At 35.0% G+C, this 26,260-nt stretch overlaps 3 protein-coding genes across 6 annotated transcripts; 1 reads left to right on the top strand and 2 right to left on the bottom strand.

Annotated features, from left to right (window-relative positions):
• Positions 1 to 361: 361 nt before the first annotated feature.
• Positions 362 to 1,618, bottom strand: LOC117127532 (S-locus-specific glycoprotein S13-like). Its single transcript, XM_033278110.1, has 2 exons — positions 1,614 to 1,618; positions 362 to 1,502 (listed from the first exon to the last, which is right to left on the bottom strand). Exons 1-2 carry the CDS (start codon positions 1,616 to 1,618, stop codon positions 362 to 364), a joined length of 1,146 nt encoding a protein of 381 aa, XP_033134001.1.
• Positions 1,619 to 3,445: 1,827 nt separating this feature from the next.
• LOC103835453 lies at positions 3,446 to 21,851 on the top strand. 4 transcript variants are annotated; one of them, XM_033277516.1, is made up of 5 exons: positions 9,471 to 11,470; positions 12,919 to 21,019; positions 21,056 to 21,328; positions 21,412 to 21,480; positions 21,576 to 21,851. In XM_033277516.1, exons 2-5 carry the CDS (start codon positions 20,675 to 20,677, stop codon positions 21,588 to 21,590), a joined length of 702 nt encoding a protein of 233 aa, XP_033133407.1. In that variant the 5' UTR covers positions 9,471 to 11,470; positions 12,919 to 20,674; the 3' UTR covers positions 21,591 to 21,851. The 4 variants fall into 4 exon arrangements, 3 of the variants coding, with proteins under 3 accessions (XP_033133407.1, XP_033133405.1, XP_009109878.2); XM_033277514.1 differs by having other exon boundaries at positions 9,473 to 11,470; positions 12,919 to 21,328; XM_009111630.3 differs by lacking the exon at positions 9,471 to 11,470 and having other exon boundaries at positions 15,359 to 21,027; positions 21,058 to 21,328.
• Positions 21,852 to 22,716: 865 nt separating this feature from the next.
• Positions 22,717 to 26,158, bottom strand: LOC103835454 (pentatricopeptide repeat-containing protein At1g25360). The gene has a single exon (XM_018653824.2). It carries the CDS (start codon positions 25,957 to 25,959, stop codon positions 23,599 to 23,601), a length of 2,361 nt encoding a protein of 786 aa, XP_018509340.2. The 5' UTR covers positions 25,960 to 26,158; the 3' UTR covers positions 22,717 to 23,598.
• Between the last annotated feature and the right edge of the window lie 102 nt (positions 26,159 to 26,260).

Below are 26,260 nucleotides of genomic sequence, written 5' to 3' on the forward strand. Positions count from 1 at the left end.
TCCTCCTCCTCCTCATTCTCATCCCCCTCCTCCTCCTCCTCCTCCTCCACAGGTAGGTTTTGGTTCGTTACCTCTGCAGTTGCTACAATTGACAAAGAGAGATCAGGACCAACTTTCTAAGTCGAAATTGAACAACAAGTGGTAGTGTTTACCTAACAAAACTGCATTATTGTTTCTCTTCCAGCAGCAGCAGAACGTGACGACGACAATTAGAAGAAGCAAAACGATTGCGCCAACGGTAAATCCGATAATCCGTTTCTTTTTGTTTTGATTACTTCTTTTTCTCTCTGAAGAAAACAAGATTCGTATTTATTTAGTAAAATAAAAACACAATCATAGACAAGAGCATAATAAATTAATTTTAGTACCCACCCATGTCAAGAGCAGCCAGTTTGACGTAAAGATTTTGACCCCGGTTACGTCGAGTATCCTCCAAGCTTACTGTCCACATCACACAACTCCGCACACCAGTTGGCATGTCCGTGTTTGCAAACGCCGTACAGTTACAGGTCGTGAGACACCTCTCCTTACATTCCTCCAAACCCACTCCCTCGTAAGAAATTGTCCAATTATCAGTTTCTGGAAGTTTCATATTCTTCAGCAGCTGAAACCCATCATCATCGGAGCAGGCCAGCGGCGATTTCCTCACGCAATGTCCATGTAAAGCGTAGCTGTCTTGATTCCTCTCCGAATCAGTTTGAGGCCGAAACCCTGGGAAACATTCACAAGACTTGAGCGGGTTCATAGAGCAGTACGTATTGGTTCCACTTCCACATGTAGTGTATTTATCGCAAATATCAGATGGTGCAATCACCAAATCCTTCAACTTTCTATCTCTCCGAGTCCACTCGGACCAGATCAAAAAGCCAGTATCGCTCATTTTCAAACTTGCGTAGTAGCTGGTTGTCGTGTTCCTACGCAAACTGTAAGTGTAACTATTGGTTGTTCTTGTCTGGATCATTGCCTTTGTAGTGTATATGGGGTCGATACGGCAAATTTTAGTACCACTACTCCCCCATATATAATGTTCATACCCTGTTTCTGTTCCTCCCTCGTGGAAGATGTCGTCATAAGTTATGGTTCGGATGTAATCCAATCCAGGATAATACCCTAGCACCATACCTGGAATTAAGACATTGCTTGGGTAGTCAAAGCTTCCCCACAAGATGCCACCAGAGTAATTACTCACAATGAAGTTTCCAGTATCCGACAGATAAGCAGACAACGGCGCGTCGTCTTCAGCAGCAGGACTTGTGAGATCTCTATGCCACGTCATGTAGCCAGACTCGTCGAAGAGTTGGATCCCAGCTGAACTGCTTATTTGAAGTTTTCCTTCTGAACTGTAGAGAGGACTGCCCCGATTACCGGTCCATACTACTCTTCCTGGGAACTGTCTGAACCAGATTCCCAAATACCAACCAGTACGATCTTTGAAGAGACCGAGTTCAAAGATTGAACTCGGGGACACAATTCTCTCATTTTCCGAAAACCACACTTCGAAGCTTAAAACAGACGTAAAAATAAAAACTAAGAAAGAAAGACGTCTAAACATTTTTCTTTTTGACAAAATGACCAGATATGCTCTTCAGAAGAAGAAGAAGAAGAAGAAGAACCCCATTACCTACAACATGGTCATTAAATAATAAACCCATTCCTCTCTATTATATGTTCCGGATATCATTACCTACAACATGGTCATTAAATAGTAAAACAGAAAAAAGAAAATGATAGCTTAGGTAGGGTTCCATATGTTCGACCTAGGCTTTGGACATTTTAACCTAGACCCAAAAATCCGAACCGGAACCGATCCAAAAAATACCCGACTCGAAACTGAACCGAAAACTTACAAGTACCTATTAGGTTCAAAATTCTTCTACCCAAAGAACCGAAACCGTAAGAAAACCGACATGAATAGACCCGGATCCAAAAAGAACCGAACCCGAATAGATCTGACTCGATACGAACCGATTCATACCCGACTTAAAAACATGTATATTATCCAAAACTATGATTTTTTGTGTTATATTTTATGATTTAGTTAAAATATTTTTTTATTAACAATATTTGTTATTATTTTTTGTAACATTTTAAGTAAAATCAAGTTTTAAATGTAAAATTTAGAGTTAAAAATGTTTTATTTAATTATTAATAATTTATTTTAAGTTATTTTGTAAAATTTTAGATATATGTGACAAATTTTGACTAATTTGATAGAATTTGGGTTATTTTTTTTAGATCCTAAATACCCGAACGCGACCCGACCTGAAAATTACGGGTATTTTATATGTATTTTAATTATAGACCTCAACTGACCCGGATCCGAGAAGAACCGATCCCAACCTAAACTGAAAAATTTACAAGTACCTATTGAGTCCAAATGTTTAAGACCGGAAGAAGCCGGACCCGAAAGGAACCGACCTAAACCCGACCCGAAGACCCAAATGTCCATGCCTAGTTCGACTTGTCTTGACTTCAGTGGTGACAGAAACTTCAGTTTCTCCGATGATCCTTGACGAACCTCGATCTCGTTGGGTCTTGTTATCTCCGCCAGCCTAACTCTCCTCTGCCGTTGCTCCAGGTATATGTTTGAACATATATGGCTTTACCTGTTGGCCTCAGCTTCTGCGCTGTAGATTAGCTATCTAGTCGATCTTGGTCTTTGTTAGACTCTGCAGATCAAATGTATAATCGAATTTGGTCTTTTTAATGTTGGAACTCGTTTTTAATAAAGTGGTGTGGACCATTTTTCCAATGGGGTTTTTGACATAGACATCTGTCGGAAGAACCATAATTTAGGCACGATGTAATCGTCACCGTGAACACTATGAGTTACTGTATTTGTTGGTCAAAATCAGAGTTGTTTTGAATGAGAAATGGAGGTCTAAACTGAATGATATGAAAACTTATAAAGCTATTATTTGGTTAAATATAAAAGTTAACAAATATTTCACTTTAGATATTTGGGTTTGAATTTAGATTTAATAAGTTGATTAGACTTAAATGTCATAATTTGTTTGACAATCCTATTCATAAAATATTTTGATATTTGGTTAAATATAAAATATAAACTCAATTAAAGTATATTGTTAGCTTTGATGTGGTCAATGCAACTTTATGACTTGATATACTAACGTTTTGAATCGTAGTCATGGGAATCAATTTCCTTTATCTATATTATTAAAGTAGAAGTATTTTAAGATTTTGTTTGGCAACATGGATAAAAAATAAAAAAAGATTAATCATGTTGTTTGGAAACATTTATAGTAGTATATTAAAAAAAAGTAATGGTTTATCTTATTAAGAAAAATTGAAAGTCCATTATATTATATGAAAAACTAATGGGCTTATGTTACTTGATATACTTTGATCAAAAAAAAAGTTACTTGATATACATAGTTCAAATCAAAATAATAATTTAAATTTTTATATCAAAAACTTATTCGAAAATATACATATATTCAAAAATTGATTTTTACTAAAATATTTTCAAATAACCATTATATTTTTTTCAATATATATAAGAAAAATACAATATAAAGCTTAATTTCAAACACCAACTTAAATTATGATTTTTATTTTTCACATAAAATTTTAGAAATATAATATATATGATTACTTATATGATGGCACATATAAAATACTATTAATTATATGGTTACTTGTATGATAGTACTTATAAAATACGACTAATTATATGATGACACATATATGATATATAATAGTGACTAGGGGTGAGCGTTCGTGTACTTATTCGGGTTCGGGACAGGTCTGTTTGGGTTTCGGGTTTTTGGGATCAAATATTTCAGCCGCATTCGGATATTTCTAAATTTTGGTCCGGGTTTAGTTCAGATCTTTGCGGGTTCGATTTGGATTGGAATAACCCATTTAAACTATTTTTAGTTTTTTTTTAATTCATTATATACTCTAAAGTTCTCAAAATTTAAAAACAAAATAATATATTACATATAAATTTGAATAACATATGTTAGAATACCTAAACTTAACATATAAATTGGTTTGGTTTAAATATTTGGACAGAAAATCAATAATTATTTTAAGTAGTTTTGGTGTTTTGAGTATACTTTAACTATTTTAGATATTTACTTTTAACTATTTGTATATATATTTTAAGTATTTAAACCAATTTAAAAATATCATATATATTATGGATGTTTTTATGTACATTAAATCTAAAAATAATTAATATATATAAGTATATAAATCTATTTCAGATATATTCAGATACCCAAAATACTTTAGTTCGGATAAGATTAGGTTTCAGTTCTCTAATAAATACTAAAAATTTGAATAATTCAGATATTTAATTAATTTCGATTCGAGTTTAGTACTACTTTTTTGGATCGGAATCATCTCGGTTCTTCGGATTCGAGTTTTTGCCCAATCCTAAATAGTGATATAAAAACAAATAGCAACATATTTTTGAAAAAATACACTCGCACGGGTGCGTAGATCAAAATCTAGTTACTATTATGATTATGTACCTTAGTCAACTCATTCAATTACATAACGTGTTTCATCCTTAAGAAGTTATAAAAGAAGCACTTGTGTTTACTTGTTGATATACATGAAAATATACAATCCTCCATATTTTTTTATCCTCATTATTTTTTTTTATCTTTCTCTTTGATTTTCTTTTGAGTCTAAGAGTATATACATAACTAGTTTTGTCAGGCTTCTAATAGAGTGACGCAAATCAGAAGATTTTTTGCAGTTGTATCCTGGGACTCATTACGTCATCGAACCGTCGCACTACGGGACGTATTTTGAGTTAAGGAAAGAGATAATATATTGATTCTGCAGTTATATCATCATTTTCTTAATCTTTGGTATAATTTTATCAATTTTATTCTTTGCAATATTTTGTTTTCCGTAGTTTATATAATACGTTTCTATCGGTTAAGTGTGTTTAATTTTAGTGTCAAACATTTGCCACAATATGACCTGGTTGGTTTTCTATGTTAATAAAGCTGTAACCCTTTTTTATGCTTAGTAGCTGCATGCGTAGTGTTTCTCGTATAGATGACACTAATGAGTTATGGCCATTCGCTCTTCTTGGTTTGAGTATTTCAATCTTGATAAGTTGTAGAGTTGGATCCCAGAAGTGCTTATTTGAAGAAATCGTTTGGAACTATAGAGTGGACTGTACCGATTATCGATCCAAACTACTCTTCTGGGAATCTTTTGAACCAGATTTCAGTACCATATTTGAACTGACCGAGTTCGAAGATTGAACTCGGAGACACAACTGTATCATTTTTTTTTTGCAAGGCAAATTTCTGAGCTTAAAACAAACGTAAGAATAAAAACTAAGAAAGAAAGACTTATGAACATTTTTTTTTGACAAAATGAACAGAAATTCTCAGAAGAAGAAAAATAAGTCAGTTTTCTTTAATAAATAATAGATACTGAAGAATATTCTAATGTTCAGTTAAGATATGTTAGCATAGATAAGGGTCAATCCCTACAATCTTGTAACAACTTTGTGTATATTATACCAACGTAATACAAGTAATCTTCCAAGGGAAACTGATCTACTTTCATGGTATCAGAGGGTTCATCATCTAATCGATCCTGAACCAATTTCTTATTCTCTTTTCTCATCTTCTCTCTCATATCTCTCATCTCTCTTCCGCCATGGCTGCTCACTTTCATCCTCTAAATCCTCTCGAACGTGCTTATGGCGTAACCAACATCAAGTCTCATATCCCAATCATTCTGGATATTGATGACCATAACTATGATGCTTGGAGAGAGCTATTTCTCACTCACTGTCAATCCTTTGACGTTTCTGGTCATCTCGATGGAACACTTCTCCCTGATGATGCTGATGATGTAGTCTGGACTAAACGCGATGGTCTGGTGAAACTCTGGATCTATGGAACGCTATCTAAAAATCTGTTCAGAACTACTTTCAAGACTGGCGGGACATCTCGTGAGATCTGGACTCGTATCGAGAACTTCTTTCGCAACAACAAGGAAGCTAGGGCCCTCCAGCTTGATCATGATCTCCGAACTAAAGAGATAGGTGACCTCACGATCCACAACTATTGTCAAGAGCTCAAGTCTATCTCGGATCTACTCACTAACGTTGACGCCCCTGTCTCTGAGAGAACTTTGGTGACATACATGCTAAATGGCTTGAGCAGCAAGTATGACAACATCATCAACGTAATCAAACATCGTCAACCGTTCCCATCATTTGATGATGCTAGATCAATGTTACTTCTTGAAGAAGATAGGCTCAACAAAGGCAACAAAGGATCGCTTGCACACAAAGACACTTCCTCGTCAGACAAGGTATTGGTGGCAACAACAGCACAAACCGATCAAAGAGTCTCCTCAACACAACAGTCTCATCAACGATTCAATCAAAACAGAGGAAAGAAGCAAGGCAGAGGCAGAGGTCGCGGTAACAACAACCAACGACCGTCATTCCCACAATGGAACGCACCGTTCTGGAACAATGGGTATCCGATGTGGCCAATGCAACAAATGTCGCCATGGGGTCAAGCACCACAGTACCAGTACCCGCAACAAGGTCTCCTTGGTCCAAGACCTTCAGCCGCACCAATTCAAAATCAAGTCGGTTCTCAAAACAATGACAAACCCGTCCCTACGGTGGATTTCGCGGCTGCATTCAACACAATGACATTGATGGATCCAACTGACAATCAATGGTACATGGATTCTGGTGCGACGGCTCATCTAGCCAATTCGGCAGGTAATCTAACGTCTGTTCTTAATTCTAGCACTGGAAAATCGTTTATGGTTGCCAATGGTAGTCGCATACCAATACAGAACACGGGTTCCTTCTCTCTTGCCTCTTATTCTCGGCCGTTAACTCTAAACACAGTTCTTGTCACTCCTTCTATTATCAAAAATCTAATTTCTGTTCGCAAATTCACAAAAGATAATTCTTGCTCAATTGAGTTTGATCCATTTGGTTTTTCTGTGAAGGATCTTCAAACTGGGAAGAAAATTCTCCGCAGTGACAGTACCGGTGATCTCTATCCGGTCTTACCCTCCACAAATAAAGTCTCTGCTCATTCAGCTTTTCTCACTACCTCTTCAAGTGTTTGGCATCAACGTCTAGCACATCCCAGTCCACAAACTCTTCAATTTCTTATTTCTACTTTCAATCTGCCTTGTAATAAAAAGGATCATTCCAAACTTTGCAATGCATGCCAGTTAGGCAAACAAATAAAACTCCCTTTTTCAAACTCTGTGTCAAACGTAACTGAGCCTTTTCAAATTGTTCACTCTGACTTGTGGACTTCACCGGTTTTGAGTTTGGGTGGACTCAAATACTATGTCCTTTTCTTAGACCAGTACACTCATTTCTTATGGATTTATCCCATTCGTCACAAGAGTGAAGTTTTTTTCAAAATTTCAACACTTTGCAAACTTTGTCAAAAACCAGTTTGGAAAAGACATCAAGTCACTGCAATGCGACAATGGAACAGAGTATAATAATGCTCAATTTCATGAATACTTTGCTTCCAAAGGGATTTCTTTTCGTTTTTCTTGCCCATACACTTCTCAACAGAACGGACGTTCTGAAAGAATGATCCGTACTGTTAACAACGCAGTGCGCAGCATGCTATTTCAAGCTCAACTACCTTCCTCTTTTTGGGTTGAAGCTTTACACACTGCGGTTCATATTCTAAATCTTCTCCCCTCCAAAGCCATAAATAATTAAATTCCTTACACTCTCCTTTTTCAGAAACCTGTCTCTTATTCTCACCTCAGAGTTTTCGGATGCCTTTGCTATCCAAACCAGAACAATGCAACTAAAAACAAATTGTCTCCTCGTTCTTCCAAATGTGTGTTCCTCGGTTATCCACTTCAACACCGTGGCTTTAGATGTTTGGATCTCGAAACGAGAAAGATAATATTGTCAAGACACGTCCAGTTCGACGAGTCATCCTTCCCGTATCAGAACAAAGTTACTCAACAGTCTGATTACGATTTCCTCTCTTCTGAATCGGAGCAGTCTCCTTTATTTAGACAAATCTTATTGAACTCCCCTGCTCCTACGCCAGTTGATCAACCTACGGTTCAACAGCCAACTCAGCCTGCACAATCAGCACCTGAGGCTCCAAGGCATCGTATGGCAACTCGGTCCCAAACTGGCAGTCTCAAACCAAAGCAATTTATCTCCCTTCTTGCTCAAAACACATGTTCACCTCTACCAAAAAGCCACTTAAAAGCTCTAGAGGACCCTTTCTGGAATGCTTCCATGTGTGATGAGTACAGTGCTTTTATTAAGAGTAAGACTTTTGATTTAGTGCCTCGGCCAAAAGATACTAACATTGTCAGGTGTATGTGGCTACATAAGCATAAATATGATGCAGATGGTGTTTTCAAAAAGCATAAATCCAGATTGGTAGCTAATGGGAAGTCTCAAGAAGAAGGAGTGGATTTCTCTGAAACTTTTAGTCCAGTGGTAAAGCCTGCAACAATACGTACGGTACTCCATGTTGCACTCAATCGCGGTTGGTCCATTCATCAGCTTGACGTCCAGAATGCTTTTCTTCACGGCAACCTAGACGAGACAGTTTACATGTTTCAACCCCCTGGTTTTGTGGACAAAACAAAGCCCAACTACGTGTGTAAGCTCAACCGTGCGATCTATGGCTTGAAACAAGCACCGCGTGCTTGGAATGCAAGATTCGTCAACTTCATCACCACCTGCGGCTTTTCACAAAGCAAGAGTGACACCAGTCTCTTTGTCTACATCAACGGACCAGACATTGCTTATCTCCTCCTGTACGTAGACGATATCATCGTCACCGCGTCTTCAACAATACTACGAGACAGGATCATCTCAGACCTTAAATCCGAATTTCCCATGACTGACCTTGGAACACTTAACTCATTCTTAGGAGTATCAGCGAAATTCAACAACAAAGGCCTTTTCCTGAATCAAACCCGTTACGCAGAAGACATCTTAATACGTGCAGGTATGAATGACTGCAAACCGTGTACGACACCAGTTGATCTCAAGTCAAAACTTGCGGCAGATGATGGAAAACCGTTAAGCAATCCAACGGAGTACAGATCACTTGCAGGCGCTCTTCAATATCTGACCTTCACACGCCCTGATATATCATTCGCAGTCCAACAAATCTGTCTCTTCATGCACGATCCAAGAGAATCGCACTTCAAGGCTCTGCATCGCGTGCTACGCTATCTGAAAGGAACTCTGAGCCACGGGCTACAGCTCTTAAAGAATCAAAACATGAAGCTTACGGTCTATTCGGACGCGGACTGGGCAGGATGTCCAAACACAAGGCGTTCAACCTCTGGCTACTGTCTATATCTTGGTGATAACCTCATCTCCTGGTCGGCAAAAAGACAATCAACAGTGTCCAGAAGTAGTGCTGAAGCAGAGTACAAGGGAGTTGCCAATGCAGTGGTAGAGTCGTGCGGCATACGTAATCTTTTGCTCGAGATGAACTGCCCTTTGAAGCAAGCAACGGTCGTGTTCTGCGATAATGTCAGTGCTGTGTATCTCTCGACAAATCCGGTTCAACATCAACGCACAAAACACATTGAGATCGACATTCACTTTGTTCGTGAGAAAGTACAAATGGGGGAGGTCAGAGTTCTACACATTCCAGCAGCCATGCAATATGCTGACATATTCACTAAGGGATTACCCTCTTCTCTATTCATCAGTTTTCGAAACAGTCTAGGCGTGTGTACACCCCACGCTAGGACTGAGGGAGGGTAATAGATACTGAAGAATATTCTAATGTTCAGTTAAGATATGTTAGCATAGATAAGGGTCAATCCCTACAATCTTGTAACAACTTTGTGTATATTATACCAACGTAATACAAGTAATCTTCCAAGGGAAACTGATCTACTTTCAATAAAGATAAAAATAAAACTAACTTTGACTTTTCAGTGGGCATACTCCAAAAATAAAACCAACGTAAAACCCATTTTTAAGGACGGGCATGGGGCAGCCATAAACGTTTTGGTTTTTTATGTTAAGAGCATCTTTAATATAAAACTTTATTTTTTTTAAATAAAATAAAAGTGATTATGGAGTAAAACATATTATAATCCTATTCTATTTCTTACTTCGTAATAGAGTAATGAACAAACAAAAAATCGATTATTTCATTTATGGAGTAAATTTAATTATGAAATAAGAAATAAAATAAAGTTAGAGCATGTTTTACTCTATAATCACTTTTATTCATTTTGAAAAGAAAAAAATGGATTGAGATTGAATATGCTCTAATAAAACTGTAAATATTTTTTTATGCTTAGTAACTGCATGTGTAGTGTTTCTCTTATAGTTGTGTCACAATTTTTTTTTGCAACTTTACATTTATTAGAAAGGTTGAAAAAGAGTACAAACTTAATGTTTTACCAAAAAAAAAACTCAATATCTAACCACTAAAAAACTTAATGTTCCAGACACAAGGACAAAGTAGGATCCAGTCGTAGAAATAACATCAGACATTTGTCCATGCTTGATAAAAACATCTAAATAATCTTTAATCTATACAAAATAGGTTAAAAGATAAATAAGCTTATACTAATTTATAAGTATAAAATTTTAAGCAGAAACTAATACAAAACTGATTAAATATTTTAATTTGAAACAATATAATATTAAATGACTATTCTAATAAAAATATTATAATATTTTAAACTATGATAATGCAATATAATACTAATAAATGCAGTATAATGCAAATATAACCTAACATAATTATAAGAAGATATTTACAATTTAAAATTACTTTTAATATTTTATAACAACTAGTATATTTAATATCTCAAAATAAATTTTTATTCTTTATATCAAAAATTTAATACCAAAAAGTAGGCTTAAGCAAACGTAAAAAAAACTAAAATGATACTCCAAAAATACTATTTCATCTAATTTTTAAGATTTAAAGTAAAATAATAATAGTATGTATGGTGCAGTCACAAATTTCTTTAAAGACCAAAAGCTTAAAATATTTAATAAAAAACTAAATAATCAATTAATATGAATTTAAACATAAGTAATGCAAATAACCTAAATATATATAAATGAGTTACAACTTTATCATTCCATTAAATACTATTTTCTCCACTAAAAAGGTTTCACTTTCAAAACTCTCATCAAAATCTAGTAGTTATTTAAAACTAATTTTTAATTTTATGAAAATTAAACATTCTGAGATCATAAGATTTGCATCATTTTTTGTTTGTAACTATTCTATAGGCACTTATTACGAATCACTCTTGGTCATTAATCATTCCTAAAAATAAAAATGAAACCTCTTTATATATATAACATACAGTCAGATGATTGAAAGGACAATTAAATCTCATCAAAACAAAAGAACCAAAGAGATAATAAAGAATAAAAGACGAAGAATGGCCAAAGGTGTACAATTGTTCATCACTTTTGTGATGATCTCCATGTTAATATCAACAGGTAATTATCTCCATGCGATGTGATTGGTCCACGTTTCTTCTCTTAATTACAATATGCACTTCCAAGTTTCACGTACTGTTGTTGTTTTTATTAATATTACAAAACAAAAATATATAAGGGCGAATAGCTTAGCACGCAGTGCTAGTTAACAACCGTCTTTCGTCGTTCACATGGATGCAGAGTTACTTATCTGGTTTACAGAGTCAACATGAGTATGTGAATCTTTGTTGTAAAAAAAAATACAAAAGAAAATTACAATATTAAATTATCAATTATTAGTTTTAAAAAATATTTTTTTCAGATAACATTCAACTCCCGAAAAATACAAACTATATCTACACAAATTAAAGTTGTTTTTGGGTAGGGGTGTTCAATCCGGATATCAGTTCGGCTTAGGTTCAATTTTTTTTTGTATTTCAGTTTATAAAAAATATCTATCATATTTACTTTGGTTTGATTTGGTTTATATACTATCAGTTTTTAGTTTATTCGATTTTGTATCAAGAAACCATAAATTTATTTTTTTTTAAAAATATTTTATGAATTTTTTTATATGATTAGAAATTGGCTTTAATATAACATGAAAATAATTTGGTATTAAAATTGCATATTTTCCCTTTTTCTTTTACTATTAAAAATAATTAGTAAACATATTAAGTTAATAATTATAATAGTTTTAATAGAAAAAAAATAATAACAATTAATAATCCATAATATTATAAATAACTAAATATTAGCACATATATTTGTTAACAAAAAGGTAAAGTTTATGTTTTTATTTAATTTAATAAAAATGAATCATAGCTTTTTAACTTAAACCAAAATATTAAATTACTAAAATAAACATTTTAAATATGAAGACCATTTCAATAAAATAAATTATGTATATATTCTTAATTTGTTGTAACACATGTATAAATTCTTAATGATCTTACATAATTAACATACAATTATATTTCTATATTGTAATTGATTGGTTATATACCAATCCATATTCATATATCGTGGTTTCTTAGAAATAAAATTCATTCGGTATATTTTATTACCAAATCAAGCAACTTTCTCTATTTCAGTTCGGTTTAGTTTTAATTAGTTTGGTTTTATCAGATTGAACACCCTTATTTTTGGAGTAAAACACATATTTATAAGTTAAATGTAAAATTCAATTCAGGTAAGATAAACACTATGAATTAATGTTTATTTTTACTAACTATATATATATATATATATCACCCTATCCATTGATCCATTCTTACTTATGTAGATCACAATTGTCTTTTTTCGTGGATTGAATTATAAAATAATGAATGTAATATCTTGACAAACAATCCAGTAAACTAAACATTTAGTGATTTTCTTAAAATGTATTATTTGTAAAGGCTTCAATATTTCAGACTCGATTCATTATTATTTTCTTACCAACCACTATTATTTTGTTAAATGACCAGAAACGGTTGGAGCGAGGAAGCCTTTGATTAAATGTATAAGTCTACTATATTTTCCCTGCAATCCACATGATAAAGGACAATGCTTAAGGGCGTGCAAACACAAGTATAAAAATACGGAAATCGGAACTTGCAAAAAAATCCCACCGCCCCCACCAGGAATAAGATTCCTAAAAATGGCTTGCGATTGCCAATACATGGCCGTTGAATGCTCATGAAAATTATAATTCAATTTACTATTCAAATTGACGATTAGATTTGGATGAAATTATTTTACATATTTATAATTTAAAATCCAAAAAATGGATTTAATACTAAGTTTTTATTATTTATTCTTGTACCAATAAATATTTGATGTTATAGATATGGATGTTACGTCTTTTACTTTTTTTTAGTTAATTTATTAATTCCTATCTACACATCGATCTATAATTATATATCAAAAAATCTGTGAGATAGTTCTAATTTAAACAAGGATCGGTGGTATGTTGAAGCAAGAGGACTTTAGTGGGCAACAATAGAACAAACAATCCTACTTGATTTGGATTTCGGGTGGAGAGATCTGTATAAAGAATTTTGATTTTGTCTGATATGAAAAGGGTGAAGAATTAAGTTGCGTTGATTTGTCACAGTGTGCTCACTGCTATTGCTTCCGTAGTTTCATGGTGACTGAATCATAATTAAGTCTTCCATTAATGTATGGTTGCTCTATGAGAGTGAATTTCTGGGAGAGAGAGGATGATGTTATCTCTGCATGCGTGTGATATCAATCTTATAGGCGCTGTAGATTACGGAAGATGATGAGTATGTTGTAAGCGCTGGAATCAAATGGTTTTAAACGCTTGTTGCTGCCACACGGGTTAAGTAGATGAAGGGAGAAGTAATTTTCCATCAGATGAAAACCGGAGAATGCATACAATCATTCCCCAAAGCTAGAGCATTATATATGGATGCTTGGTTGATTTGCTTTGTAGAGCTGGATTATTGTGTTTACCTAAAAATATATAAATGAGTTACAACTTTATAATTTCCATTGAATAATAATATTCTCAACCAAATTTTTTTCACTTTCAAAGCTCTCATCAAAGTCTATTAGTTATTTAAAATTAATTTTAAAATTTATGAAAATTAGACATCTATATTATTAAAACTGAAGTACATTTTGATATTATTTAAAAACATGGATAGCAGTATAAATGAAAATTATTTAAAAACATAGATAACAATATAAAAAAATTATAGTGTCTTTTTAGTAATTTCATTAATATAATTACATTACCTTTATTTCTATATTTTAATTAATTTAACAATTTCATTAATTATATTACCTTAACAATACATCACATCATTAGTTATATTACCATCATAATAATAGTGCAGATTTTTAATTATTAGTTAATCAACATTAACTTTGTCCCAATTATAAAATAAAAAATGTATAATAATTGGATTTTGCATATGGTTAAACGTTTAGTTTAGTTCGATTCACTAAATTTTTTTTTAATTTTAGTATCAGTTGGTAAAAAATTATGTAGCCAAAAACATAATTCAAATACATGTTTTTATGAATAAAACAATAACATAAATCAAAATAATAAAAATATATTATATTTATTGTCACTTAATTTTTTACTCTATATAATTATTTTACTAAATAAAAAACTCTTTCTATTTCCATTAATTTAGCAAACACATAGAAACGTCTTCTTATTAGTTTATAAAATCAATTAGACATGAACATTTGCTACCCATTTATGTACAAGTTGTTCTTTTCGGGTATCTTTTTTTTTTAAATTAGGCCCGCTTGAATATTACAAATTTATGTGTGAGTTTTGAGTTGAGTTTTTTCTGGGTCTGGATGAGTTCGGTTCTGATGTATATGAACATAAAAATATCTAAATAACAAATGTATTTGAAATGGATTCGGATATTTGTAACAAAAATAACCATATTACCCGATTGGTTCAGGTCTTTTGAATACAATTAGTTATATTACAACCCATGTAAAATATATAACACTAATTATGAAAAATAAATATCAATGTATAAAAATATATGAACCAGTATCCGCGGTGTGCGGGTCAGCTCTAGTTCTGTTTTAAGATTATAAGATTTGTGTTATTTTCCTTTTTGTAACTATTCTATTGGCACTTATTACGGATCACTCTTGTTCATTAATCATTCCTAAAAATAAAAATGAAACCTTAAATAACATACAGTCAGATGTAGAGCTGGGTTCGCGGGTCAACCCGCACCGCCCGCCCCGCCAACCCGCGGGTCGACTCATTTTTTTCACTCAAAACATCGACCCGCATGATCCACAAAGAAATATTCACATACCCGCACCTGCCCAAGTTTGCGGGTAATCCACGGGACCCGCGGATAATATAAATTTTAATAAAATAATTATTTTAATTATATTTTAATTAAATAATACTTATTTTCTGATAAAATAATTAAATTATATATTATTTTCTGAATTTATACTATTTTATATATTTTTTACGAAAATATATATTATTTTTTGAAGTTTCTGAATTTTTTTTAGTTTTTTGCGGGTTAACGGGTACCCGCGATTCAAAATCTACCGATCCGCACCCGTCCCGCATAGAATCGACTTGACCCGCACCCGCATGTTGAATTTTTCGAAATGGCCGACCCGCAGCGGGTCAAACGGGGCGGGACCCGCGGGTAAAAACTAAAATTTCCAGCTCTAGTCAGATGATTAAAGGGAAATTGGGTCATATGACCATGAAAAAAGCCTAATTCACATACTAGCCATTTTACTTAACAGACCTATACACGCTGTTATATATACATATTAATACTGTAATACCCCTTCTCTCAACCGGCGCAACCTGCTAAAAAAAAATTAAAAAAAATTAATTATTAATCACACAAAAATAAATCGTGGCCTACTCGACTTCACATCTTTCTCTCCACAGCGTCGCCTCCGCCTGCTTTTGTCATCTCCTTCTTATTCTCATTCCAATTGTGTACTTTCTCCACTTGTGCCATCATCCGACATCGGACGGCATTAAAGTTGTAGCAGCGATCAGTAACAGACCCTTCCTCTCCAACTTCACCAAGTTGATTCTTCTCAGATCTCCTTCATATCAGCGATTACGGTGAGTTCTGTTGCAATATTGTAAGTTCTCTGTTTTGTGACATAGATTCTATTATTTCTATGTTAGCTCTCCTATCTGGAATAGATTCGGACCTACCGTATTCTAAGTTGATAAATATAACTTATTGTTTATGTTGCATGCCCGATCTAGTAAGCTGAGGTAAACAAATTGATTTAGGGTTGAAATTTTCTCACTGCAAAAGGGGGGGGTCGTGATTTTGGAATAAAAAGTCCCTTTTGCGATAAAACAAGTTTAGTTCTGTGCGAAATGGAATATCTTATGGAACATGTACTATTTGAAATAGAAAATTTTAGTTTTAGAGACTGGTTATGTGCCATTTCATTCCTCTGCTATTTCTGAAGAATCATATCAAAACTAAAATACTATTCGCTTTCCATTCCATCAGACCATTTGTTCCCTCTATATCTATAAATTATATATTATATCAGATGGTTCAATTCTAATTGCACATGTTACTTTTTTACTCGCATAGGCTATTTGGAATTGACACAACTAAACATTTAACTTAAGCATAAAGTAATGCATATACTAGTAGCATGTCTCATATGCTGTCATTTCCTTCCAACTTGTAAACTAATGTGTGTCCTCATTTTCATTTTGTTTTTCAGGTTTGTCATGGATGAATTGGAAGGGTAATAATACTTCTATACTATTTTATGAAATGGAACATATTGTTTTTCTTTCAAATTTGGCTCTTCTCTTATTTGCCATGTTTATTAATATATAATGTACTATAAAGTAAGTTATATTTCATTCGATGCTTGAAAGAGAAGATTAAATCTTGTTTGTTGTTGTTTCATGTTCTATTGATATGAGTTTTGTATTGGTGTTTATATGTGGTTTATATTAGTATGTATATGATTTTGTAAAGAGAAATAATATATTGAACGTAAATAGAATAAAATTTATTATGACATCAAATAAAACAGAATACAATGTGACATTGAATGGGAATGATACATATATGATGTTATCTCTTCCACCTCTTTTCTCTAATGCCGTTAATCTTCGTTTCTGTCACCACAACAATCTGAATTTGGTGTAAGCATTACCTCTATCCCTACAATCATAGACACTTCAAAATTTGAACAATATATATATGTACTGTGATATATCGTTTGTCACATTTTCTATTCTATAGGCTCATGTAGAATGGAAATGCATGTTACTTGGGGGTTTAGTTTACGAAAGATTGGGGTTAGACATTGGATTAGGGTTTATATTTCCATATAGGGTTTAGTAATTAGTGGCTAGGGTTTAGTTTATGGAAGATTGGAGTTGACATTGGATTAGGGTTTATATTTTATGTAGGGTTTAGTGATAGTTGATAGTGTTTAGTTTATGTACGATTGGAGTTGGCATTGGGGCAAGCATTACCACCTTCCATGAAGGCATGACCATATTAGCATTTGAAAAATATGTTAAGATGCTTTTTAGATTGCAACTACATTTTTATTATTTCTATTCTATATGCCTCATGTAGAATGGTAATGCATCTTACTGGTCTTTTAAAATTTAGGTTTAGTTTATGAAATATTGGGGTTAACATTGGTTAAGGTTTAAATTTTGATATTTGGGTTTAGAGTTCATATTTGAGTTAAGTTTATTGATTAGAGTTTAAGGTTTAGGATTTAGGGGTTGAGGTGTGATTAGGATTGGGTTAGTATTTAGGGGTTTAGGATTTATATTTGGGTAAGGGTTTAGTGATTAGAGTTTAAGGTTTAGTATTTAGAAGGTGAAGGAGTATGGTTGAGGTCAGTAATAACTTCTTCCATGTAATTATATATATTTTATAATTTCACAAATATGTACTATGTTATTTTTTTGTTCAATTCTATTTGGATTTTGTGCTTATATTTGGGGTTATGGTTTATATTTGGGTTTATGCTTTAGATTTGGGTTTAGGGTATACTGATTAGAGTTTAGAGTTTAATATATAGGTTGGGTGAGATTGGAATAAGTTTTAATAGTTAAGGATTTGATTTGGGATATGTTTATATTTAAGGGTTGTAGATAAAGTTATAATTATATACTATTTCATATAGAATATAACTCAGTGGATATGTATGTGGTCAATAAAAATATACGTGGATGACTCTTCTTTTACTGGCCACATTATTATTTTCCACCTTTTTACCAGGTACCTGCAAAAATAAAGGATAAAACCAGGTAGTTTATGGTATAAATGTTAAATACTAGATTATGTCAAAATCAAAGCTAGTTACTTAATTTACATACAATATATAGCTAGTTCACAAATTAACCCATAATTATAATCGCTCTTTATCTAAGGGAAATAATCAATTAAATTAAAAAATAATTATTGCAAGATCATCTCTATGTAACTAAAACTAAATAATTTAATATGATTTGGTTAAATATAATATGATTTTAGATGTTATTATCCTATACTGTTATATCAGAAAATTACATTCCGTAAAAAAAAAAATCAAAATAGGTAAAAATGACATTGGTTTTATGTTGTCAAAACAAAACCAAAAAAAGTAAAATCACAATGAAGATCAGGTTTTGTAATGTTTTTTTGCACGTTGTGCATTTATACATAGAGGAAATGAGAAGATATACCCTGGCGCTTACAGTAAATGTTGATAAGATTTCGACCAAAAGCACATCGTAACAGTGTAACACAAGACTGAACTAATATACAAAAATCCATATAGTTTTTTTTTTTCTGAGCTTAAGTCCATATAGTGTTAAATACAACTCATCTTGGTTAATTAAAAACAACCAATACAAAAGCGGTTATCATATGCAGATAGCAGGTGAAGGCCTCTGAACTACGGAAACTATCCCTTTTACCATTTAATTGAGTGACCAAGTCCAGCTAATGGAACACTGGCCCTGTTGACTTCTGCTGGATGCGTTACAAAACCACTCGAGAAAACACATAGAACTAAAGCATATGGTGAAAAAAAGCACACGGGATAAACGAAAAACATGTCTCCTATACAAGAGTGTAATCATGATGCTATTCTAGTTGGCACATGTCTAAAACATGTTTTTTAGAAATCGCATAAGAAGAAAATTCACTCTAAAAGCCATTACTTGACATAGTTCTAGCGTGTACTCAAGAGTGGATTGCAGTTTCTGGTTGGCTGCAGTGTCAAACGTAAGGTTGCATAGCGACAATCTGGCTGAGAAAATAATTGCCAGAGGTAAAACTCATCTCTTAGTCCAAATTAAAAATGCATAACCAAAAGTGCACCCCTAGGAAAAATGTATATAAAAAAGAAAATCTCACTGATGATGTGTTACTGCTTATATTCAGATCTCAGTGATTGTTAATCCAAAAGTTCAAAGCAAGTTGCAAATTCCATTTTGTGGTACTGTGGAGAGCCGGTTACATGTTTAGCCGGACTCAATTCAAGATCAATAGATCAGGTTTATTCATGTTAGTACTTAGTTGTCACTCTATATTCTTGTTTACGTATCCAAAAGGAAGAATTATATTGAATCTTGATTACTGAAAGATGGTGATTAGTGATTACACAGTTGATAGTATCAAATACAAATGAGATGCCCAATACTTTATAAATCATACTTAAAATACATCTAGAGTCATCTTTAAATGCATAATTTCTGTTTATGAGAAGTTAGGACATAGTAAATAGTTTTGCTGCTTTGGTAATTTCCGCTTTTCATGATCATCAGTTTCATTATTAGAGAGACTTGAGTAATACAAACACTCCAAACAAATGGAAAGTTGACTTCAACTTCTCATATGGAAACTTACCTTTGGATGAATATGGAAACTTTCAATTTCTTTTCGATAAAAATATTACATTTTTGAGATTTGTTTCTCTAGCAAAACATGTCCCAGCTTAATGATACATTAAACTGAAGAAGCATTTGTCTAACAGAGACCGACCAACCATCCACAAGCGTCAGTCACATAAGAATAGTTGTAAAGTTGAATTCAGTTGTTTTATAAGATTTCTCTAATGCATGTTGCTAAGTACATAATTAATTTTTATTTATGAGATTGTAAGTTCACATTGTGAAAAGAACTATAATCAGTTCCTAATTTAAATATATTTACGTATACCAAACCGAAAGGAAAAAATAAAATGATTCTGATTATGGAACAAATAAATTAAACCAAAAGGAAAATAAAATAATTCTGATAAAAAAATATACATAAAACTGACAAATTTAATAAAATAAAAAATTGGTATATGTAAAATTTGAAACCTTAAAAAAAAAGGAAAACTCCGAGTTACGATTAAACGGCTAAGATGAAAGATTAGAAAATCCGACGGCTGTGAAGTCACTACTCACTTACAAAAATGGAAAAGTTCCGAACCCGGGAAAATATAAAACCCGAGCACATGCGCATTTTAGCGTAGATTCAATTACATTACCGAAACTACCCTCTGCATCCTCCTTCTCCTCCGTATATATAAAAAAAACAAAGCCTTAACCTTTCTCTGACGGCATCGTTAACAAAAAAAAAAAAAAAAAAAAAGCAAATAAGAAAAAACACACCGCCGGTTAAAAATTTTCCGGCGATTTTTCTCGAGAGAAAGTCTTCGAGTTTCAGCGGTAAAGAGAAAGAGACTGATCCTCGAAGAAGACAGTGCACCGATCAAATGGTATTGCGCGGTGAGATGACGACGACGACGAGACCGGAGCCACCGAAGAGTCTCCATAACTTCACGCTCCCGAAGTTGAGGTGGGGGAGCCAGCGACTCCTCAAGTGCATGAAGATCGACGATTCCACGACTTCCGGCGATCATCGCCTCCGCCGGCGATCTTCGTCTTTGCCTGAGCATCGGAGCAGCAGCAACAACAACAACCAAGATCGTCGCGAATCTGCGGAGAACGGCGGCGGCGAGGAGGAGGAGGAAGGGATCGAGGAGTTCAGGGTGAAGATCATGTCGGATCTGAAGACGGTGAGGGACAAGATCACTCAATCCATGTATGCTCTCGATGAGCAAGACGGCGAAGACCGGAAACCCGATGGCTCCGGCCAAGAGAGGGTGAAGGAGGTTTCTCCGGCGAAGCCGTGGAATCTGAGGAAGAGAAGAGCAGCAGCGTGCAAGGAACCGGTTGAGGAGAGGACAGTGAATCCGTCGCCGCCGAGAGGCGGAGTCGTGGTGGAAGAAGCTGAGACGACGGTGCGGCCTAAGTTCTCCGTGAAGCTGTCGAAGAAGGAGATCGAGGAGGATTTCATGGCGGCTTTTGGTCGCCGACCACCGCGCCGGCCGAAGAAGCGGCCGAGAACCGTTCAGAAAAAGCTCGATGTAAGTAATTTGTTGATTGATATGATCTGATGTGATTAAAAGTTGATTTATTATTTTATTGTTTGCTTTTGACATGGCTACAGAGCTTGCATCCTGGGCTTTATCTAGCTGAAGTGACGCTTGATGCATACAAGGTCCCAGAAGAAACCAAGGTATGATTATACGGCTTTGTTGTTATCTTTTGAAAATCATCAGCTTTTATATTTTTTTGAAAAAAGTTGTGAATCTTTTTGCTTTTTTTTTACAGAATATGCAGAGATGATGATGAAAAAGATTGTGTAGTTCAGTTGCCGTTGAAGTTTCAAAGGGTTGTCAATATTTGAAATTGTGGTCAAGCCTTCTTCACCTGCTCTGCTAGTTTTTTCGTTTCCTCTTTCTTCTCTGAATAAACTGTATAAAACGCTATGGAGGAGAGATACTGTAGGTTCCGGTTGATTAAATACATAATAAAGTTTCATTTCACAAAAAAAAAACAAAAAGATCAAGAAGCAATAGCCTTCATGGATCATGTTTTCTCCTTTTAGCTTTTAAGTCTTCTCACATGAAAAAGGAATCAGAGATTGATGAACCGACAGAGGAAAAACAAAAAAGGCTTTTGTCTTTTCATCTACTACTTATATGCATCAAACTGCAGTTACAGATCTAGTAACAGCTTAATTAATGTGCGAAGAAGAGAGTTTTCTGGGTCAATGTTTCTTTGAGATTTGAGTATTTGCAAGAAGTTTCCTTTGGCTGCTTGTATGCTAGTAATGATTAAAAACACACACCGTTAAATTTGAAAAGGCTGCAAGTATGTTTTTGATTCCTAGGAAAAGTTGAGAGTTGAAACCAATGTGGGGACTTAACTTTTTTCCCGCGTCGGCTTCGTTCTGCTTTCCCGAGTTTTGAGTGCTTTGACTCCTTCTCTGCCGGTTTGGTTTAACCAGATATTGGGTGGGCTCTCGTTGTGCTTAACTTGACTCTTTGAAGGTGGGCTCTCTCGTTGGTTCACCACCCTTTATCACTATGATGAAATTTATGGCAAACGCTAATAATAGTTGAGTTATAAGTTTACAATAATCTGAAGCTACGAATGAATAAAATATATAAATAATTGGTTAAGAATTGTGGAATTTAGAGAGAAAATACTCATTCCGTTTTAGTTTAATTGTCGTTCTAGAGTAAAATTTTCATTTCAAAATAAGTATCGTTTTAGAATTTCAGTGCAAAATTTATTAATAATATCTCTTGTTTTTTTTTAAAATTGGTTGGTTGAAATATGGTTAAATGTATAGGTAATAATGTTTTTATTTTAAAATATGCAAAAATTAAATATTTTTTTAATATGTGTGTATTAATCTAAAATGACAACCAAGATAAAACAGATGGAGTATTTGAATTTGTGGGTATTTATGTGGAATTTTAACTGTTTATAGTTTCACTTATATTTGCATTTTTTGTATCCACTGCTCCACTTTAGTTTAAATGTTTATATATTAAAAATTAGCAACATATAGTTGCAATTTTGTTTCTTTTTCTTTTCTTATGGATATAAATCTGTACTTTTAAAATATTTTTTAAAAGTATTTTAGTTCAAACTGGAAGTCATTAGAGTTTGATCCATGACATAATTAGGCGCATTCAAGCCAGAACTAACCTAAACTCTTAGCTCATACTAGGTTTGACCGAGTTCTCAGGTTTGACCTCTATTGGGTGAATTGAATGAGATGGATATTAAAGAATTAACATTGAGAGCGAGTAAGGTAAACTTGGGTATTGTTAGAGGGAATGGTTTCCTCTGGAAGCAAGTTATGCTTAGTATTTATGGCTTCATTAGGAGAAAGAAATGCAAACAAACTGATCAGCCATTTTGTTTCATTACCTCACGTATGAAGGCTTACTCGAAGAAAAAGAAGAATCTAATCGTTGAATCTCAACAAGTTATTTTGGGATAAGTTAAGATAGTCTTTCCTGATCTTTACATGCAAGTGGAAGCTATCCATGAAAAAATAAAATAAATGAAAAATCAGAAGTTTGATATGAACAGAGAAACAACAACGACCCAGTCAAGCTATTGCTCTTATGATGTGTTAATAGACTATCTAGTCCGAATGTCCAAAATACAAAACTGTACCAGGTGGAAACGTGTTCTCTGAACTCAACAAAGATAGAATTTAGAGGCGTAGGGCAACAGATTATTCCCAATTTTCTTCAGATGTAAGAATTTATAACGATGAACAAAAATGTAAGAATGAAGTCTAAATGAATTGGCAACAAAAGCAAAGCCTTCCCTACCAGAAGTTACCACAAGAGCACTCACCGTTCCGGAAATGATGAAACCTCTTTCTGTCTCTCAAGACAATCTCACGCTGCACCACACGCGACAAGTAAATAAAGAAATTATGACAATCACCACAAGTCCTCAAGTTCTTGAACACCCTAATGGCTCTTCCCGGAGGAAGTTTCATCAACCCAAACGCAACCGCAATCTTCTCGCTGTGAGTAATCAACATATCTTGCTTGTGACCATCAGACTCCACGTCGTGCAACACAAAGTTCGTGTCCGGCACATACCCGAATCTCCTCATCTCTTTTCCCAACTCTTGAAGATACTTGTAAACAGCTTCTGCCTCTGGATGTGAGGTGTCATCCACCAGAAACTTATGCACTTGCGTCTCAACCTCAATCCAGCTACAAGCCAGTTCCTTCTTAACTCCTCGATCCCGCATTAGTTTACGCACCCTTGCCGCTTCCTCCCACTTGCCAGTAGCTGCGTACATGTTCGATAAGAGCATGTAGGTCCCGTCATGTTCCGGTATGAGTTCAAAGAGTTTCTCTGCAGCTATGATCCCTAGCTCCATGTTTCCATAGACTCTACAACCCGAGAGAAGAGCTTCCCATATCTGTGAAGTAGGCTCAAACGGTAACGATTTGATTACACTCTCCGCTTCAGTGAATCTCCCAGACCGACAGAGCAAATCGATCAGCCTTGAGTAATGATCAGCACCTGGAGGTATACAGTAAACAGTCTCCATCGAATCAAAATATTCCCGTCCCTGGTCTACTAAACCAGCGTGGCTACACGCTGTCAAAACCGTAAGAAACGTGATCCTATCAGGCTTTATCCCTTCCTTCAACATCTCCTCATACACACCCACCGCTTCAGCACCGTGCCCGTGCTGTCCCAGCGCAGCAATCAAAGCATTCCAAGAAACCGAGTCCTGGCAAGGCATAGTAATAAACACCCGCCGAGCTTCCTCCACAACCCCGCATTTAGCATACATTGTAATAAGCGCGTTTGCAGCAGAGAGGCTCGAGTCAAACCCAATCTTAACCAGCTGAGCATGGAACTGCTGCCCGTTGCAATAAGCTCCAAGAACAGCACACGACTTGATCGCCCCGGAGAAGGCATAATCGCACGGCTCGAAACCTTCTTTCCTCATACAAGAGAACAGCCTCAAACCTTCTTCTCCAAACCCGTTGTCCGCTAACCCCGAGATCATTATCATCCACGTCAAGATGTTCTTCTCTTCCATCTCCTTGAAAAGCAGCTTCGCCTCGCCTATGTGCCCAGAGCTAACGTAACCCGACAACAACGCGTTCCAAGAAACCAAGTCTTTCGCCCTCATTTTATCGAAAATGGCCCTCGCCTCGACAAACTTATTACATTTATAGTACAACGAAACCAAAGAGTTGTCGAGATGAAACGAGAAGTCCTGCCTTCTCAACGCATAGGCATGGACTTGCTTCCCAAACTGAAGCAACCCGGAAGTAGCACACGCCCTTATAACACTAGGATAAGTAAACGCATCAAGCTCAATTCCGTTTGAAACCATCCTTCTAACCATCTCCAACGCCTCTCGATGCAACCCTCTATGAACATAACCAGAGATCAACGCGTTATAAGCAACAAGCTTCATCCCCTCGTCCATCCCTTCAAGCAACTCTAGCCCTGAATCGAAAAAACCGTTCTTTACATAACCAGTCATCATACTCGTCCACGACCTCTCATCTTTCTCAGTGATCTCATCAAACACTCCCCTCGCCGAGTTTAAAAGATCACACTTTGAATACAAAGAGACCATAGCGTTCATAACAGAAGTGATACTCCCAGCTCCGGACTTTACAGCTGCAGCGTGAAACTGCACACACTCTCTCTCCTCTTCCACAACATGCGCCAAACCAGCAAGAACACTCGCGAAAGTGAAGTTATCCGGTCTGAACCCTTCGCGCTTCATCTCGCGAAACATGCTCACGGCGGAGCACCCGTCGTGGCTGTGCGTGAAGCCGGTGATCATCGCGTTGTACATTATAGTATCTCGCATAGACAATGGCGTCTCCTCGAAGATATTCTGAGCGAGGGCGATGTCGCCGGAGGCGGAGTAGCCGGAGACCATGGTGGTTCTGGCGATTTTATCCGGTTCGGGGATTTCGTCGAACAGGTGGCGCGCGTAACGGAGCTCAGAAGATTTGGAGTAGACATCGATCAGACGGTTGAGGATGTGGGCGCGTGGCTGGAACCCGAAGGTGATGAAGTTGGCGTGGATGGCACGTGCGAGTTGGAGAGACGTTCGTCGGAGAGGGAAGCAGAGGGTGAGGTTCGCGGCGTAGCGGTTGGCTATGGTTCGGATGAGCTCTGGATTCGGTTGCATTTCAATGTTTGTGGTTCGGTTTACCAATCTATTTTTTTTATACCAGACATATCCGGTTAACGTAAAACCAAATAATTCCTTAATTTATGTGTATTTTCACAGTTTTAATATGAAATCATTAAAAAATTATTATAAACGAATATATGCTTAATTTTAAGTTTAAATCATATAATTTTCAGTCCTAAATTTTATAATATTTTCTTTTTTTTTAATATATCTTATTATATAAAGCTTGGTTCTTTAAAGTTGCTAATTAACACGATCTTGACACATGACAATTATATATTTAAGATTGTGACAT

The sequence above is a fragment of the Brassica rapa genome, chromosome A08 (assembly GCF_000309985.2).
Source record: "Brassica rapa cultivar Chiifu-401-42 chromosome A08, CAAS_Brap_v3.01, whole genome shotgun sequence".
Classification (NCBI taxonomy): Eukaryota; Viridiplantae; Streptophyta; class Magnoliopsida; order Brassicales; family Brassicaceae; genus Brassica; species Brassica rapa.

Coding starts and splice junctions, on each gene's coding strand:
- LOC103835454 (XM_018653824.2), bottom strand. CDS start 25,959: ATGCAACCGAATCCAGAGCTCATCCGAACCATAGCCAACCGCTACGCC.
- LOC103835453 (XM_033277514.1), top strand. CDS start 20,675: ATGGTATTGCGCGGTGAGATGACGACGACGACGAGACCGGAGCCACCG. Junction 21,329..21,411: donor CCGTTCAGAAAAAGCTCGAT/GTAAGTAATTTG, acceptor ACATGGCTACAG/AGCTTGCATCCTGGGCTTTA.